Genomic DNA, 16,666 nt, shown 5'->3' on the forward strand with positions numbered 1-16,666 from the left:
AAGCCACTGTATCTGGAGAGTTGAGGGTAGTGCTTTTAAATAAGTCATCACTCTAACCCATGTACAGAGGGTAACAGTAGTGCACAGCAAGTGGAAAACGACCCATAGGAATTCCAACCTGTAAATGCAGCATGAAAGTGCTTCAATGCATTCAGGTTCTTGGTGCTTTTTTAAATGACTATACAATGAAGGGAATGGTCTCTTGGGAAATAACGTATTGTGTTCTCGTTGTTACTGACATGTCCTCTCTAATTCCGTTCTGCGTTACCAAGATCCATTTACCTTTTTTCTTTACAAATGAAGTCAACAAAAGTCATTTACTAATTTAAATCTACTCATTTTAGTGGATATCTGTCTACCCAGCTTAAAAAACACCACATGTTTAATTTGAACGTGACCTGATTTCTTGTTACAAATGTGTAAATGATGACCTGTTTTGAGAATCCATAAAACATATTTTAGATTTCTCAGCTGGCTTGAGCTTAAATGTAGATTTGGTTTTGCTAATCGGGCAGCTTTCCAGATAGGGTCTCATTGATCATAAACAAACGGCCTAGTATCATTTTATTGACCTCTTCAGTGCTGAGAGTTTTTTCGGTCTTGTGCTGAGATCCTTCTAACATCAATATAATTTATTTTTTTTTAACTGCACTTCCCACTTAAAATAATCCTTGTTAAGAAGACCTTTTATTTTCCAAAAATACCATGTTCTTTTTTGCTCCTTGTGGCTGGAGCTACGTCCCGCTGCCATTGCCCTGCTTCTCACATGTTGAAATGGCCAACTAACGGGGAGGCAGGTTGGAGCTGCAGTGTGGGAACTGGTTAAACCCCGGTACGCCAGGGGCAGTGTAATATGTTAAATAACATAGATTACATTTTTTTAAAATACTGAAGTGTGCCGCAGCATTGGAATGAGCCCAGCGCCGCAATAGGTTACCCCATCCCTCAGTGAGCCTCATTGGGGGAGGATCATATAGTCCCAGGCTGTAGCCAGGATCATATAGTCCCAGGCTGTAGCCGGGATCATATAGTCCCAGGCTGTAGCCGGGATCATATAGTCCCAGGCTGTAGCCGGGATCATTTAGTCCCAGGCTGTAGCCGGGATCATTTAGTCCCAGGCTGTAGCCGGGATCATTTAGTCCCAGGCTGTAGCCGGGATCATTTAGTCCCAGGCTGTAGCCGGGATCATTTAGTCCCAGGCTGTAGCCGGGATCATTTAGTCCCAGGCTGTAGCCGGGATCATTTAGTCCCAGGCTGTAGCCGGGATCATTTAGTCCCAGGCTGTAGCCGGGATCATTTAGTCCCAGGCTGTAGCCGGGATCATTTAGTCCCAGGCTGTAGCCGGGATCATTTAGTCCCAGGCTGTAGCCGGGATCATATAGTCCCAGGCTGTAGCCGGGATCATATAGTCCCAGGCTGTAGCCGGGATCATATAGTCCCAGGCTGTAGAGTTGTGTATGCCAAATGCTGTGGGGCTGAAAGTGCTGTCTCTCCCATTCCCTGACAGGACACGTTTTGCCTTTTAAAATGATCGTGCCACTTTAAAAATATGGGAAGTCTCGCAGGAGTTCCCGCAGCGGCTGGAAGTCACAATTACATAAGCCTACTTGTCTTAGTTGAATGTATAATGTTTTGGTGGTGGTGATTTTGTTTGTCCAGGCCTCTCTAACGTGTGTTGCTCACTTTGGCTGCAGGACTATCGTACTTTGTTTCTGTCACTTCATCCAGAAGTAGTTGATTGTCTGGAGCATATGTGAAGAATATATGAGAGAGGATATGAGAATAAAAATATAGTTTAGATTGTACTGACACAAACGCCAATATTAAAATGTAATACTATGTACTCTCCCTACTTTGGAGCAAAAAAAAAAAAAAAAATCATGTTTTCCTGCTTGTGTCCATCTTTGTTTCCCATCATTACTGGAAAAAAATACAACTAATTACAGTAGTACACAATGTTTTTAAACTGGAATTTTAAAAGTCTGAATGTACTTACCTAGACTAGGTAATATCGAAAATCAGGATGGCTGTGCCATGGGGTGGTGTTCTAATACACAGTGTATGTGTCCTGTGGATAGAAAAACTCATCCATGTACACTGTATGGTGCTAAAATCTGGTTAGCAAAAGGTACATTAGTCACCTTTCAATATGTGTACGTATAATGCATTTAGATAAGTGTACATTTTTTCTTCTTCTAATATAAAAGTCTGTAGATAAAAGTAAGGAAAACATTCCCTCCCAAGATGATGATGATAAGCAATGAGAAAAAGCAAATAAGGGTCACAGGGCCCGATTCCCTACGGATCGTTATTGCGATCGCAACTGCGATTATGCATGCAGGTCTGCTGCGAATATATGCTAATGAATGCAATCACAAAGCCATCATACAGCCAGCATAGAGACGCCCACTACCGCTATCTCGCATCCGTAATACCTTGCAGTGCTGCGTATACATTGGGAACATCGAGTAACATCGGCCCCTTACGTACAATTACAACAGGTCTGACCTTACTCTGAAATTACTAACCTCGTCGCACGTAGTGAGCACTCAAGCCACGTATGCCGTCGCAGTGGCTAATTTATGCACGCCCATACAACGGCGTTCACATGACCACTCCCCTGTCACCACCCAAAAACGCTGACGTCCCGTGTCTCAGTCTGCGTTGGCTTTGTAACTGCGTAGGTGATTGCAATGCCAACTCTCGCATACGCACTGCGGTGCATGCGCAGTATGTTCCATCGGCCGTTCTGCGTACGCTGTTGCAGTTGTGATCCGTGATGGATTGGGTCCACAGTCTGTAAGTTGATATCAAAGTAGAAATCTCCAGTCTACTTCACTGCTATGCATTTCATTGGGGTGGTTGTATAGAGAGAGTCATAATGTCGGCATTCACCTTGTCGACTGTCTGAATGTTGATGGGGTTTCAATGTTGACATTAGCAATGTCAACATGTTGAAAAGGTGGACATTATGCATGTTCACCGTGCAAATGTCATAGTGTTTATTCTAGCACCCTGAAAAGAAAAGCTCTGCTTGCGTCCTCTTACCTATATGAAAGCTATAGAGTCATATTGTCGACACTAATGTTGAATGGTTCTGAATGTCCGTGTTGATAATTTTGTTCAAAATACCTACATTAGGTATGTCTACATGATGCACAGATAAGCGTTCGGGTTTGACAGTGTTCATTCTAGCACCCTGTACCTGTCACAACCCCGCAGTTCCTCTTTCCTTCCTGGGGTGTGTCTGTCTGTCTGCTCTGGTGTTTCTAGCACACTCAGCTGATGAAACTGCTGAGATACAGACCAGAGTGCTAGAAGCACCAGAGCAGAGAGCGACACCCCAGGCAGGAAAGAGAAACTGTGGTGGTTGTGACATGTACAGGGTGCTAGAATGAACACTGTCAAACCCTAACACTTATCATTTCATCATGTAAACATGCCTAATGTAGGTATTTTAAACAAAATTATCAACACTGACATTCAGAACCATTTAACATTAGTGTCGACAATATGACTATAGCTTTGATAGAGGTAAGAGGGCGCAAGCAGAGCTTTTCTTGTTATCATTATCTCTGTATTAAGGGACAAAGACAAAGCTAAGGGTCCTGTAGTAAAATTAGGTAATACATAGCAATAAAGAAAATTCAGCATTCTGTAATGGGGCACTTGTGTTATTGAATTACTTAAAATTGTATTTATTATTAATTTAGTATTAAATGTAATAGAACAAATTTGTGAATATATGGTAAATAAACCTGTGAAACAGTTGAGCCAGTATAATGGCTATTTATTAATTATACACTGTCTGTACAGCATTGAGTACGGCTTGCCTAGTATAGAATGACCTTCTAAATTTAGACATCCGTTACTTTCACAAATGATTTTGTTGGCAATCAATGCTCCTTATAAACATCTGCAGAACACTTGTAGAAAAAAACTCTTCTGTTATAATCCGTAAGTACTGCTAGAAACACGAGTATTCTGCCCAGCTACAGTCTAACATGATGTTACACACACTGCTAATGACGCCGTTTGGTAATCAGTAAGATTATTGCTACAATTGCAGTGTTACTTTACACTGATTTACAGAGCTTAATGCTGCACACTCATTCTTGTATAGCAATAAGCTAGTCCTTGCACTCAATGGCAGATCTCGTTTACGGATAATTTATCACCTGCTTTTACTCTCAAGCTTAATACCCCAGGCGGTCATATATGAGAGCTACAATTCAATAAATTTATTGACTTTTACACATTGGTATAATACTAATTGCGTAGGGGCTTGTCACATGTATAAATCCAATTTAGTGATGTAGAAACATCCGCCAAATAAGACTAAACTTCCTGGTCGAATATTGTTTTGAAATCTAATTGGATTCAACACACTTACATATGTAATTGTAATGCCCTTCTAAAAGGGCTGCCTCTGCTATCAAACCCAATGGTAATTGCAAATTAAGTCCCCTGCAAATTGTTGTATTTAGGGAATCTGAAAAGTGGAGTACAGATAACCTGTTCAAACACATCAAAAGCGCATAGGTTGACAATTTGTTAGTTGCCTAAAACTAAATGAATTCGCTATAATCAAAGATCAGGAAACCAAATCATTTAAAAAGAGACTTGAAACGCATTTCACAAAGTGCTGCTTTGTCTTATGAGCTGAATATTGTCTAGGATTAAAAAAATAAATAAAAAAAACCTGTCCGTGCAAAAAACAACTGATACAATTGTGATCAGTATAAAAGAAAGAGAAAAATTGCCCCGGTAAGTGTGAAAATATTTAGTGTCTAACTTGCCTGTTTTTTGTCCCACAGATAAGCAGTAAAGATGAGGACTTTTTAGATCTTTCCGTTGATGTTGAACAAAATACATCGATTACTCATTGTTTAAGGTAATTATTGCAAATATATAGAATTTTTCTTTCTTTTTTTTTACAACACGATTCAGTTCTCATAGACCATGATTGTCCAGTAATATCATTATTCATGTATTAGTCCCAGGCGGAGGGGACAGCTGATGTCATCTGGAATGTAAAATATGTAAATGTGCGTGCATTTTTTTTGATAGAGTTGTTCAAAAGTGAATAACAGAATTTGCTGGGCTTTTCTTTTAACGAAGGTCCTTCTGATTAATAAAAATGTATAGATGTAGTCGTTAGTTTGTAACAACTGCTATACTTGCGCTAGGTTCACCTACCTATGCTGCTGAAAGTGCAAATGGTCAGTTACCAGCTGACCCAAAAAGGAACACACACTCAAAAGAAAACATATATGTACATGGATAAACATATACACACGTGTACACATATACACCTGTACATATATATAGGACTGTGCCAAGGTGGTGAATATATGAATCAAAACATTTTTTGCGTGGATGTAAAGGTGTTCTTTGACAAGGCTTCTCTCAATAAAATAATATATTTAATATCAACATAATACACATATAAAAAAAAAAATAACAATACAATGCAATTGTTAAATATAGGCAATGAGATAAAAATTATCTTGACAAAGCTCCAGGTCAGGAGCGAAACATGTCGATAAATGGGCTCCCTAACTAGGGTGAGTTCAAGTCCTTCTACTCAGTTATCGATCTGTGCCACGATCTGCCGAATTACAAGGACACCCGTTACTCGTGCAGATCACAGTGTACCTGGTAATCAAGTTTACACCCATTCTGTAGCGGCTGCTACCTACATTGCAGCCCGTGGTTTTCCACATTGCCAGAGGACGCACAGCCCATGGGAGCACGGAGCATATGGTATAAAGCCAGCTCGGGTTACCTAGTGCGGAGTGTACACAGGCTGTTTCAGCCCACCAGACTCTGCTGATTTAAGGTGCGTACACACGATCAGATTTTTCCTTCAGATATGAACGATAACGATTTAAAAATCGTTCAGTCGTTCATATCTGAAGGAAAATCGTTCATATCTGACATGCCTGAACGATGGACGATCAACGATGCGCGTTCCCGTTTGTCAGATAACGATATCTGACATCTGATGGGTTTGCAGTCAGACTTGGACGATTCCATTCATTTTAATGCAGTCAAAAATCGTTCAATCGTTCAAATCGTTCAAAACTTTGGTAAAATCGTTCAAATCGTTCATCTGACAAGTCTGACAAATCTGACCGTGTGTACGCTCCATTACAAGTATACTTAAGGATAAGAGAACAATACTGTTTGGCTACCTCGGCCGATGAGCAGATTGGAAACTTTGTGATACTTTTATATCTTTTTTGTTTATAAGAGAGACAACACTTTTAAGGATCAAAGGTTTCCTGGACTAATAAAGATTATCATTCCACTTATACACACTGAGCCACAAGTGGTACAAGCAATAATTTTTATCTCATTGTATTGGATTGGATTATTTTTTTTTGGGTGTTTTTTGTATGTGTATTATGTGGATATTAATATATTATTCTTTTATTGAGAGAAACCTTGTTATATTAAGTTATCAGTCAACCAGTACCTTTTACATCCACGCAAATAAATGTTTGCTGCATATATTCACCACCTTGGTGCAGTCCTATATATATGTACAGGTGTATATGTGTACACGCGTGTGTATATGTTTATCCGTGTACATATGTTTTCTTTTGTGAGTGTGTTCCTTCTGAAAATTAACAGATTTTTTTTTTAGCCCTGGTGGGTTACCATAAACCTCTACAAGCACTGATGGAAAGCTTGATCCGCTAGCTGGGAGTCGCGTCGAGACCCCCTCCCTGCTGGCCTCTGTAGCAAGTGTACTAGCAGTCGGCTGACCAACCGTACACACAGCACAGTGAGCAGATATACGCAGTCAAGTCACATTATTATGACCACCAGCTAAAAGACAGAGTAACCACCATGTGCAGCACGGACAGCAGCTAGATGGGCTGGGAGTGACTCAATAAGGTGCTGGTAGGTTGGGACAGGTATCTAGAGCCATGCTGACTGCAGTGCATCCCACAGCTGTTGGAGGGTGCGTGGTGGAGTATCCATAGAGCAAACTCAACGGTGGAGGTGGTCCCACAGATGCTCAAATGGGTTCAAGTCCAGGAAATTAGGGGGCCAGGGAAGTACTTGGAAGTCTTGGTTGTGCTCGTCCAACCACTGTCAGACATTTCTAGCCGTGTGACCTGTTGCATTGTCTTGGTGTAAGATCCCATCCGCCTCAGGGAAGACAATCAGCATGTATGGGTGTACGTGCTCTGCATGTATGGATTCATAACCAAATCGGTTGAGGGTGCCTTCCACGTGGCTGAGTGGACGCAGAGAATGCCATGAAGACGTTCCCCAGAGAATAACGCTGCCACCACCAGGGTGTATTCTTCCAGCAATGGTTACAGGGTCTTTGTTCTCCGATGTTTCTTGCCTCACACGCCAACATCCATCCGTTCGATGAAGCAGAAAATGTGACTTATGGGAAAAGGCAACCCTTCACCAATCACCGGAGGTCAAATTCCGATACAGGCGAGAAAATAGAAGCCTTTTCCGCCGATGCACCTTTGTTAGCATAGGTGCAGTGACCATCCGCTTGCTTCAGAGCCTCATATGCATCAGGGTTCGCTGAACTGTCATTTTGGACACGTCTGGTGGCCCCCAGGTTCATTTTGACGGTGAGCTGCTCCACTGTAGCGTGTCAGTCGGCCCACATGCACATCCGTAGTCTACGTTCACCTCTCACATCAATGGCACGTTGTGCTCCGCAGTTTTCACATCGGTTATTCGCAATGGTGCCATTTGTCCAGTCACGGTACACCTTCACCACAGCAGCAAGCAAACAGTTCACACACTGCGCTGTTTCAGAAATACTGCCACCCTTGGCCCGAAAGCCAATAATCCTCCCTTTTTTGCAGCTCTGATAAATCTTCCCTTTTACCCATGACAGCAACGAGTGATGTGTGCAGACGGCCTATCTCACACCTTATATACCAACCAAGCTAGCACACTGCATGTAAAGTCCTTCATGAGCTACGCGCTGCCGGTGTCAAATGTAGTAGGTGGTCTTATTAACGTGACTCGACTGTGTATCTGTGCGATATGTCTGTGAACGACGACGTTCAGACATATCTTTTGCACACGATAGATCGGCGTTCAATTGAACGGCCGATATGTCGGCCAGTGTGTACTCAGCAATGAGGCATAAAACTACCCGTGTGCAGATTTTGTTAGCCAGTGTGGTTGTCAATAAAAAAGTTGTCCATTGTACTGCTTATGGTCTTACAATTGTTTGATTTGTGCGAATTCTAATTTGTTCGTACAGACAGGACTCTGGTCAAACGATGACATCGATTATCCATACCCAGGGGAGTAGAAGCCTAATTCCCCGGACACTATAAAACCACATATGGGGGGGGTCCTGCCTGTTGTAGTATAGGACAGCAGTGTTTTCTTGTTATTTTAACACTACAATAAAAAGTTTTGTATATAAAGAAACTGTTTATTGGCACTTGGAATTCTGTCATTGTCTTTTAATTGTGTCCTGGTGTTGTATGATCTCCATTCTTTATTATATATATATATATATATATATATATATATATATATATATATACACATACATATTTTCTCTTTTGTTTTTTAGGGGTTTTAGCAACACAGAAACCCTTTGTAGTGAATACAAATATTACTGTGAAGAATGTCGCAGTAAACAGGAAGCACATAAAAGGTAAATAACTGAACCGCACAGCGATCGTCATTGTTGTTATGAGGTATATAGCGCCACCCATTACACAGCGCTGTTCAAATAATTTGCCATTCTCATTAGTCCCTGCACATTTAGTTTACAGTCTAATGCCGGGGGCACACTGCACAACATACTGTTCAGTGCATCTTGCCGTGTGTACATACAATATATCTGTGAATTACATCGTTCAGATGCAGTATATCTTAAAGATAAATAGTGCACATCTGTTGGTGTGTACGGGCGTCCGACCAATCAGTTATGCTGGCCGCTGGATGGACAAATTTAAATGGTAAACTAGGGATTCCCGGCGGTAGCCACCTTAGTTATTGAGGATATTATGGAGATAGTGAGTCCGTAATGTGAGGGTATTTGCCATAGTTCTGCTAAATATGGTGGAACAATCACTTTGTGACAGCAGTCTGAAAAATTGGCGTTAACCTCCTCTACCAAGAAGTGTAGGCACCACAGTTCACACATTGCACATCCATAGGACCCAATGATTAGTATTGTGCCGAATATGTCATGTCCAATGCAAGCGGCGTGTCAGTTATGCATTGGTTGTGACGATAATATTCTTGACTGTAAGATTTTTTGGGGTGTAAAAAGCTGGGTACACACGTAAAGATTTTCTATCCAACTAGTTGATTGGTTGGAATGAAACTCTGGTGATCAGCAATTTGCTCCTAAATGCCAGAAAACAGATGAAAATGGTCGTCGGATAAGTTTGAACAAATTGTTTAGATCAAACATTTAACAAACAGTTTTTGTCCATTTTCCGGCATTTGGGAGCAAATTGCTGATTGTCATTTGCTTTCATACCTTACCAGATTTTCATTCCAACCAATCAACTAATCTTTACGTGTGTATGCACCATAAGGGTCCCACCACATCGACGTCCTCGAGGCCACCTCTATGCATGTTTGGTGTAACAGAGCATGGAGAAGTGAATAATGAAATAACACAGCAGTCGGAGATTGAGGTCCCCACAAGACGCACTGATCTATGTGGCTGCAAATAACTGACAGTTTATTTATTACCTGTTACTTATATTGCGCAGGCATAGGCCATTGTGCTTTACCATTGGGAACAAAACAGTAGTAAATAAGACTCAGTAATAACAGACCAGGTAAGAGGGACCTGCTTACAATCTATTTAATGTTCTAGATAATGATAGCTGGGATCTGATTTGGTTGCTATGGGCAACACTTTTACTTCTCCTTTTTAAAGCGTTTAATGCTGTAAATCTCCCCCTTAATTTCCGAACATTTCAATTAAATCTGCAGCTTATTAACCTACTAATATTTTACTTTTATTAATATAAAAGTTTATCAAGGGTTAGTGTGCTGTACGTGTACAAATCATTCAATGAAAAATGTGTTTGAATTTAAATGTCATAGAAGCATCTATAATAAAATTGCGCTGTGACCAGACCTGTCGCCGTCATGTGCAGTGGGAACATTGGGACCCCCTCCAACAGTTCCCACCACAGCAACAGACTGGGACAGACCAACAGAGGAGATTCATTGACACACAGGGTAAGTATAGTGGGGCGGACCTGGCATATGACAGGGCCAAAGCTACTAGTCTACATAATACTACTGTACATATTAATGCTCTATGGCAGTGGTCTCCAACCTGTAGCACGCGGTCTTAGTTTTGGTAGCTCACCTAGCTGCAGTACTGCTGAGTCAATTAGGAGGAAATGACCTCTGACGTGCTCCCCCGTGGCATCAACGCTATGGGTGGAGCCACAGGGAAGCAGGTCAGGTGATTACCGCAGCCTCTACAGCAATCCCCCGACGTGCTTCTCTGTGGTTCCACCCATGGCGTCTACGCTACGGCGGAGCGAGTGACTCCCGCCAAGCCCTGCAGGAATATCACACAGCAGCCCTGCCTATATGTTTTTGCTTATCTACTGCACGTACCTCCTTGCAGTCGGTAAGTAACGGGGTAATGTGCCTGTGCTTACATTTTATTTACAATTTTCTACAATTTTAGTAGCTCTTCAGGAGGTTTCGTTTTTCTGAAGTAGCTCACACCTCAATTAACGTTGGAGACCCCTGCTCTATGGTATGTCCTGAAACTGACATGTACAGTGGGAGTGGGGATGCGCCCCCTCCCAACGGCTCCTACTGCTACAACAGACGGACGTGACAGACCATAGCGAATTACAGATGTCTTTTTACATTTTTGTTGCAGACGCACTAAAAAGCCCCTCTCTGTGCGCCAGGTCCCTTAAGACTATGCTAGCGACGGGCGGTCTTTTTTTGCCGAATATGCGTCTGAGGGTTGAATTCAATTAGAGGCGAAAAGCAGTGATCAGCGAAAAGTTCTCACCGATTTGCGCTTTTCGCCTATTTTCAAAGTATCTCAAAAATCGGCAAAAATAGGTGCAAAAGTTTCTCCAACAAAAAGGCAGGAGAGAAGAAGTGCAAAATCCATATTTTGGGGAACAAATGTGGGGACTTGGTTCTGGACCCTTTGGACACCCTCACTAATGACTAATTTGTCAAAATAAATTATCTTAATTCCAAAAAGAGACATGTAAGTTTTGGGGCAAAAATGTAAAAAGTGTGTGAAAATGGGTAAAAAGTAGAGGGCTAGGTATTTGGCGGTGGGGGGGGGGGGGGGGGGGGCTATTAGACTGCAGGAGGCTGTAGCAGGTGTATTTTTGAGATTTTTTAAATCTTCACTTTAGAGACACCATAATATACTAGTACCCATCTATGTGTGGTACTTATTTTTCTCAGCATTGCATTATATAATTTGTTCACACTTGTCATGCATACAACAGCCCTTTGATTCATTTTAAGACCACTAAATAATTTTATTAGGGCTATTAATACTCTTCTATATTGATTTCCATGGTCAGCGAGGCTTTTTTTGGGGTACAGACTGATGTCCCCAAAATATGCTGTCCTTTTCGCTAGTTTTGTTACTAAATACATTCGCCTATCTGTGTTTTGGAATTGAATAGGGAGATAAACAGGGAAGCGCATGGCGAAAATATCGCGTCCAAACAGTCGACTGAGGCGAAATCATCGCGCTTTTCACAGACCTTGACTTTTCGCGGCTAATTTAATTCGCCCCTAAGTAGCAATACGATGCACCAGCAGAATGTGCTTTCTAATTTGATATGCGACACTTGTATATCTGTGTCCGACTGAGTCTCTGTATCTGTATGCGAATTGGTACAATGTAGCTGCCGCACCTTTTTTCATTCCAAGGTCCGTTGTGGTTCATATACAGATTCGGGTGCACACAGACATACGTCACATATCGCATTAATTAGCTGAGTCTGCTGACTTAGACGCATTTTCGCCTAAAAAACAGATGCCCGACACTAGCAGAGTAGCGCAGGGCCTGGCAGCTCACTCATGCCAGGAAAGTTGCGCTGTGTGGCGTATTGAGGCTAGATGTATCAGGACACATCTGTATACAGGGTAAGTAATGGGGGGTACAATGGGTCCAACACTTGTTGTATATAAATGAAAATGCATTTATTCCCTTATCTCACCTAGTGAAAGCCTTCATTGTCCTTTAGATTTGTATATGTAGTCTAAAGCTGGGCATAGACGTCCAGATAAAATGCCTGTCAGACCGACAGACATTTTATCTGGCTGAATGCCACTCGCAGATGTCCGCGGCATACACTGTGAGATATCTGCGCTCTCCCACGGGGAAGGAGACATTTCCCTGTTACACCGGAAATGTCTGTCTGTCAGCCGCGGCTGGGCATACGCTGCCCGATGCGGCCGACAGTTTACCCCATAAATATCGCATGGGACGGGCATGCTGGTCAATCCGGTATGCCCAACCGAGCAATATTTAACCCTCGGTCGCCCGCACACACGCTACAATTATCGGGGCGATCCGTGGACGTCGAGCGGGTCGCCCCGATAATTGTAGCGTATATGGCCAGCTTAAGGAATACCTTATTTTATGTGAGACAGAAAACAGTAAAGCTGTGGCTCCCAAACTGGGTGCCGTGGTGCAACGGGTTGAGCAGGACCAAATCAGATTATTTATGATCCTGTGATAGACATGAGTGGTGGTGGCAAGTAAACTCAATTTACATATTGTGAAATCCAGCAATTATTATTAAAAATAAGACACTTTTGGCTTATGGGTGCCATGAAAACATTGCCGATACTCTAGGGTGCTGTGATTACAGAACGTTTGGGTACCACTACAGGAAAGCATAAAAATTCTGCTTAGAAAAGAGAAGACCATCTGATCATTATCTGGTCCACAAACTGGTTACATTTTCCAGGCTAATCTCTGTCTTCTGACAACAATATGCAGAACATATCACTGTGTCTCCTTATACCAGTTTGCTGCCAGAAAAAAATATAATTGTACGATATGTAAGAAACTTTTCCTATCCGAGTTGACAGTGACATTCTCCTCATACAGTATATTGCATGTGTAATTAGGGGTCTAATTGTTCAGCAGCAAGTGCTCAAATTAATACCTCAAAGGATCTTCTGTCTTCTCAACAAAGAAATGTTTGATGCTTCATTAAAATAAACTACATCACGCAGCATTATGCTGTGCGTATAATTTTGTCTTTTTAATCAATGTGTACAAATGTATTCAAAGGAACAAAATGTTAATTCAAACTTCTAATAAGATCTTGTGCCGCAGTTTGGACTTTTGATTGTGTTCATTTTAAAGACGCCATTTAATAACCGGCTCATCTGCATCATGTGCTGCTGTAAAATGATATATAAGTGCTGAAATCACTGTCAACTCATTTAATTCATTTTATTTTGTTTGTTTTAGGATGAAAGTAAAAAAGCTTCCTATGATTTTAGCTCTCCATCTAAAGAGGTTCAAATACATGGATCAGCTGCATCGATATACAAAGCTCTCATACAGAGTTGTGTTTCCTTTAGAGCTTCGGCTATTTAACACATCGGGCGATGCCACCAACCCAGACAGAATGTATGATCTTGTAGCCGTGGTTGTCCACTGTGGAAGGCAAGTACTGACTATTTCTGCTGCAGTAATGGTGAAATGTCCTGAGCGTGGCTCTGTATGAGCAGCCTTTGCGACACCAGTCTTACCTCTCCAATCAGCCAACAGGGGAGTTGATGTATGATTATCGGCGCTGTTATCTACAAGATAGCAATGCCGATATGCTGGGCAATATATGAATGGTCAGTGGCACTCACTGACCACTCACTGGGAAGATTCACTGAGCCTTGGTGAGTGGTAAAGTGGAGAGTGATAAAGTACCAACCAATCGGCTGCTAACTGCATTTTTCAAATACAGTGCCTTGCAGAAGTATTCACCCCCCCATTGACATTTTACCTTTTTTTGTTACATTACAACCTGTAATTTTTTTTTTTATTTTTTTTTTTATCTGAATTTTATGTGATGGATCTGCACAAAATAGTCTAATTTGGTGAAGTGAAATGAGAAAAATCTCTAAAAAAGAATCTATATAAATAAAATTCTGAAAATTGGCATGTGCATATGTAATGAAGCCCCTCAAAAGTTCTGGTGCAACCAATTACCTTCAGAAGTCACATAATTAGTGAAATGAAGTCCACCTGTGTGAAATTGAAGTGTCACATGATCTGTCAGTATAAACACACCTTTTCTGAAAGGCCCCAGAGACTGCAACACCACTAAGCAAGAGGCATCACACCATGAAGACCAAGGAGCTCTCCAAACAAGTCAGGGACAAAGTTGTTGAGAAGTACAATTCTGGGTTAGGTTATAAAGAAAAATATCCAAATCTTTGATGATCCCCCAGAGCACCATCAAATCCATCATCATCAAATGGAAAGAACATGGTACCAAAACAAACCTGCCAAGAGAGGGCCGCCCACCAAAACTCACAGACCGGGCAAGGAGGGCATTAATCAGAGAGGCAGCACAGAGATCAAAGGTAACCCTGAAGGAGCTGCAGAGTTCCACAGCAGAGACTGGTGTGTCTGTGCATGTGACCACAATAAGCCGTACACTCCATAGAGCTGGGCTTTATGGAAGAGTGGCTAGAAAAAGCCATTACTTAAGGTGCATACACACGTAACGATTTTTTGAACGATTTGTCGTTAACTACGTCGTTGTTGTTCAATCGTTCAAAAAATCGTTCAGTTTCTTAGTTATAACGAACGATGATCGTTCAAGCGTGTTCCCATTTGTAGTTCATCGTCCATTTCAGACTGTCCAACATAATGATTTTCATTAAGGGAAGGAACATTTTTCGTTCATCATTGTACAAATCGTTCATTACACTTCAAAAAATGATTCACTTTTTCAAGGGAAAATCTGACAGATAATCAGATAATCTGACAGAAAATCTTTGAGTACATAATCATTACGTGTGTAATGCACCTTAAGTGATAAAAATAAGAAGACACTATTTGAGTTTGCCAAAAGGCATGTGGGTGACTCTCCAAATGTATGGAGGAAGGTGCTCTGGTCAGATGAGACTAAAATGTAACTTTTCAGCCACCAAAGAAAAACGCTATTTCTGGCGCAAACCCAACACATCCCATCACCCCAATAACACCATCCCCACAGTGAAACATGGTGGTGGCAGCATCATGCTGTGGGGATGGTTTTCAGCAGCAGGGACTGGGAAACTGATTCAAGTCGAGGGAAAGATGGATGGTGCTAAATACAGGGATATTCTTGAGCAAAACCTGTTTCAGTCTGCCTGTGATTTGAGACTGGGACGGAGGTTCACCTTCCAGCAGGACAATGACATGAAGCATACTGCTAAAGCAACACTCGAGTGGTTTAAGGAGAAACATTTAAATGTGTTGGAATGGCCTAGTCAAAGCCCAGATCTCAATCCAATTGAGAATCAATGGTCAGACTTGAAGATTGCTGTTCACAAGCCGAAACCATCCAACATGAAGGAGCTGGAGCAGTTTTGCCTTGAGGAATGGGAAACAATCCCAGGGGCAAGATGTGGCAAGCTCATAGAGACTTATCCAAAGCGACTTGCAGCTGTAATTGCAGCAAAAGGTGGCTCGACAAAATGCTGACTTTAGGGGGGGTGAATAGTTATGCACGCATGTTGTCCTAAATGTTGTTTGATTCACAATGTAAAAAAAACACAACTTCACAGTTGTAGGCATGTTCTGTGAATGAAATGATGCACACCTTCAAACAATCCATTTTAATTCCAGGTTGTGAGGCAACAAAACATGAAAAATGCAAAGGGGGTGAATACTTTTGCAAGGCACTGTACCTCCTGTAAACTGACAGGAGCTGATTGGTTGGTACTTTATCACACTCCACTTTATCACTCTCCAAGTCTTTGTGCATCTCCCTCCATATCTATGTCTGCTATTTTATATCATTTAAACCTGGTCCTTTAAAAGAGTCTAGTAAGACGTGTTGGTGCAAAGAGTAGAATCTCCTCTCTGTTAATGAAATAGTGATATTGGTAGATGAGCTGTGCCCCCATATCTATAGTCAGGTTTCATTGAACTGCTGTGTAATTAATGTTATTTTTTCACCTTTTGCCATATTATTATTTTTCTCATGGTCCACAGGAACTACCTTGGGGAATATGTGGTTTGTAGGAAACCCAGCACCAAACAGTCAACTCTTTCCGGGTCCAGGATGCACTGGGTCCTCCCCCATATTTACCCCTGCCTCAGGTACTCAGTTTTTGGTTTGGTGCAGCAGGAGAAGCACCGTTATAACACTACAGGACTGAAAACAGTCCCTATTTTTTGGGGGGGGGTATTTCCTTTTGACTCGGAGTCGCAGCACTGGTGTTTCTTATAAGAGGCCCTGCTGCTAAACTCAATCTACCCCTGTCGGCGCTGCAACACCAATAATCTAGTGATTTCGTCAGGGTGCGGCGGAGCATGCTAAATTGCGATGCCGTGACCTGGACTGCAACCGGAGGACATGGGGAAGTCCGGTAAGAGTGAGCCAGTCCGGGCTCCCAGCATGGGAGATGTGTGGAAGCTGCTGCAGTGAGGACCCGGTACGCCGCTCCCAAACTAGAC

General features: G+C 41.9%; 1 protein-coding gene across 1 annotated transcript in view; it reads left to right on the plus strand.

The window, feature by feature from the left end:
* USP12 (ubiquitin specific peptidase 12) overlaps positions 1 to 16,666 on the plus strand; it is a 118,761-nt gene that overhangs the window by 81,748 nt on the left and 20,347 nt on the right. Inside the window, exons 5-7 of the mRNA XM_088460280.1 lie at positions 4,818 to 4,894; positions 8,579 to 8,662; positions 13,466 to 13,663. Coding sequence (XP_088316406.1) covers positions 4,818 to 4,894; positions 8,579 to 8,662; positions 13,466 to 13,663 — 359 coding nt within the window. The remainder of the gene's footprint in view (positions 1 to 4,817; positions 4,895 to 8,578; positions 8,663 to 13,465; positions 13,664 to 16,666) is intronic.

Source organism: Taudactylus pleione, unplaced genomic scaffold (genome assembly GCF_031769625.1).
Source record: "Taudactylus pleione unplaced genomic scaffold, aTauple2 ptg000043l, whole genome shotgun sequence".
Lineage (NCBI taxonomy): Eukaryota > Metazoa > Chordata > Amphibia > Anura > Myobatrachidae > Taudactylus > Taudactylus pleione.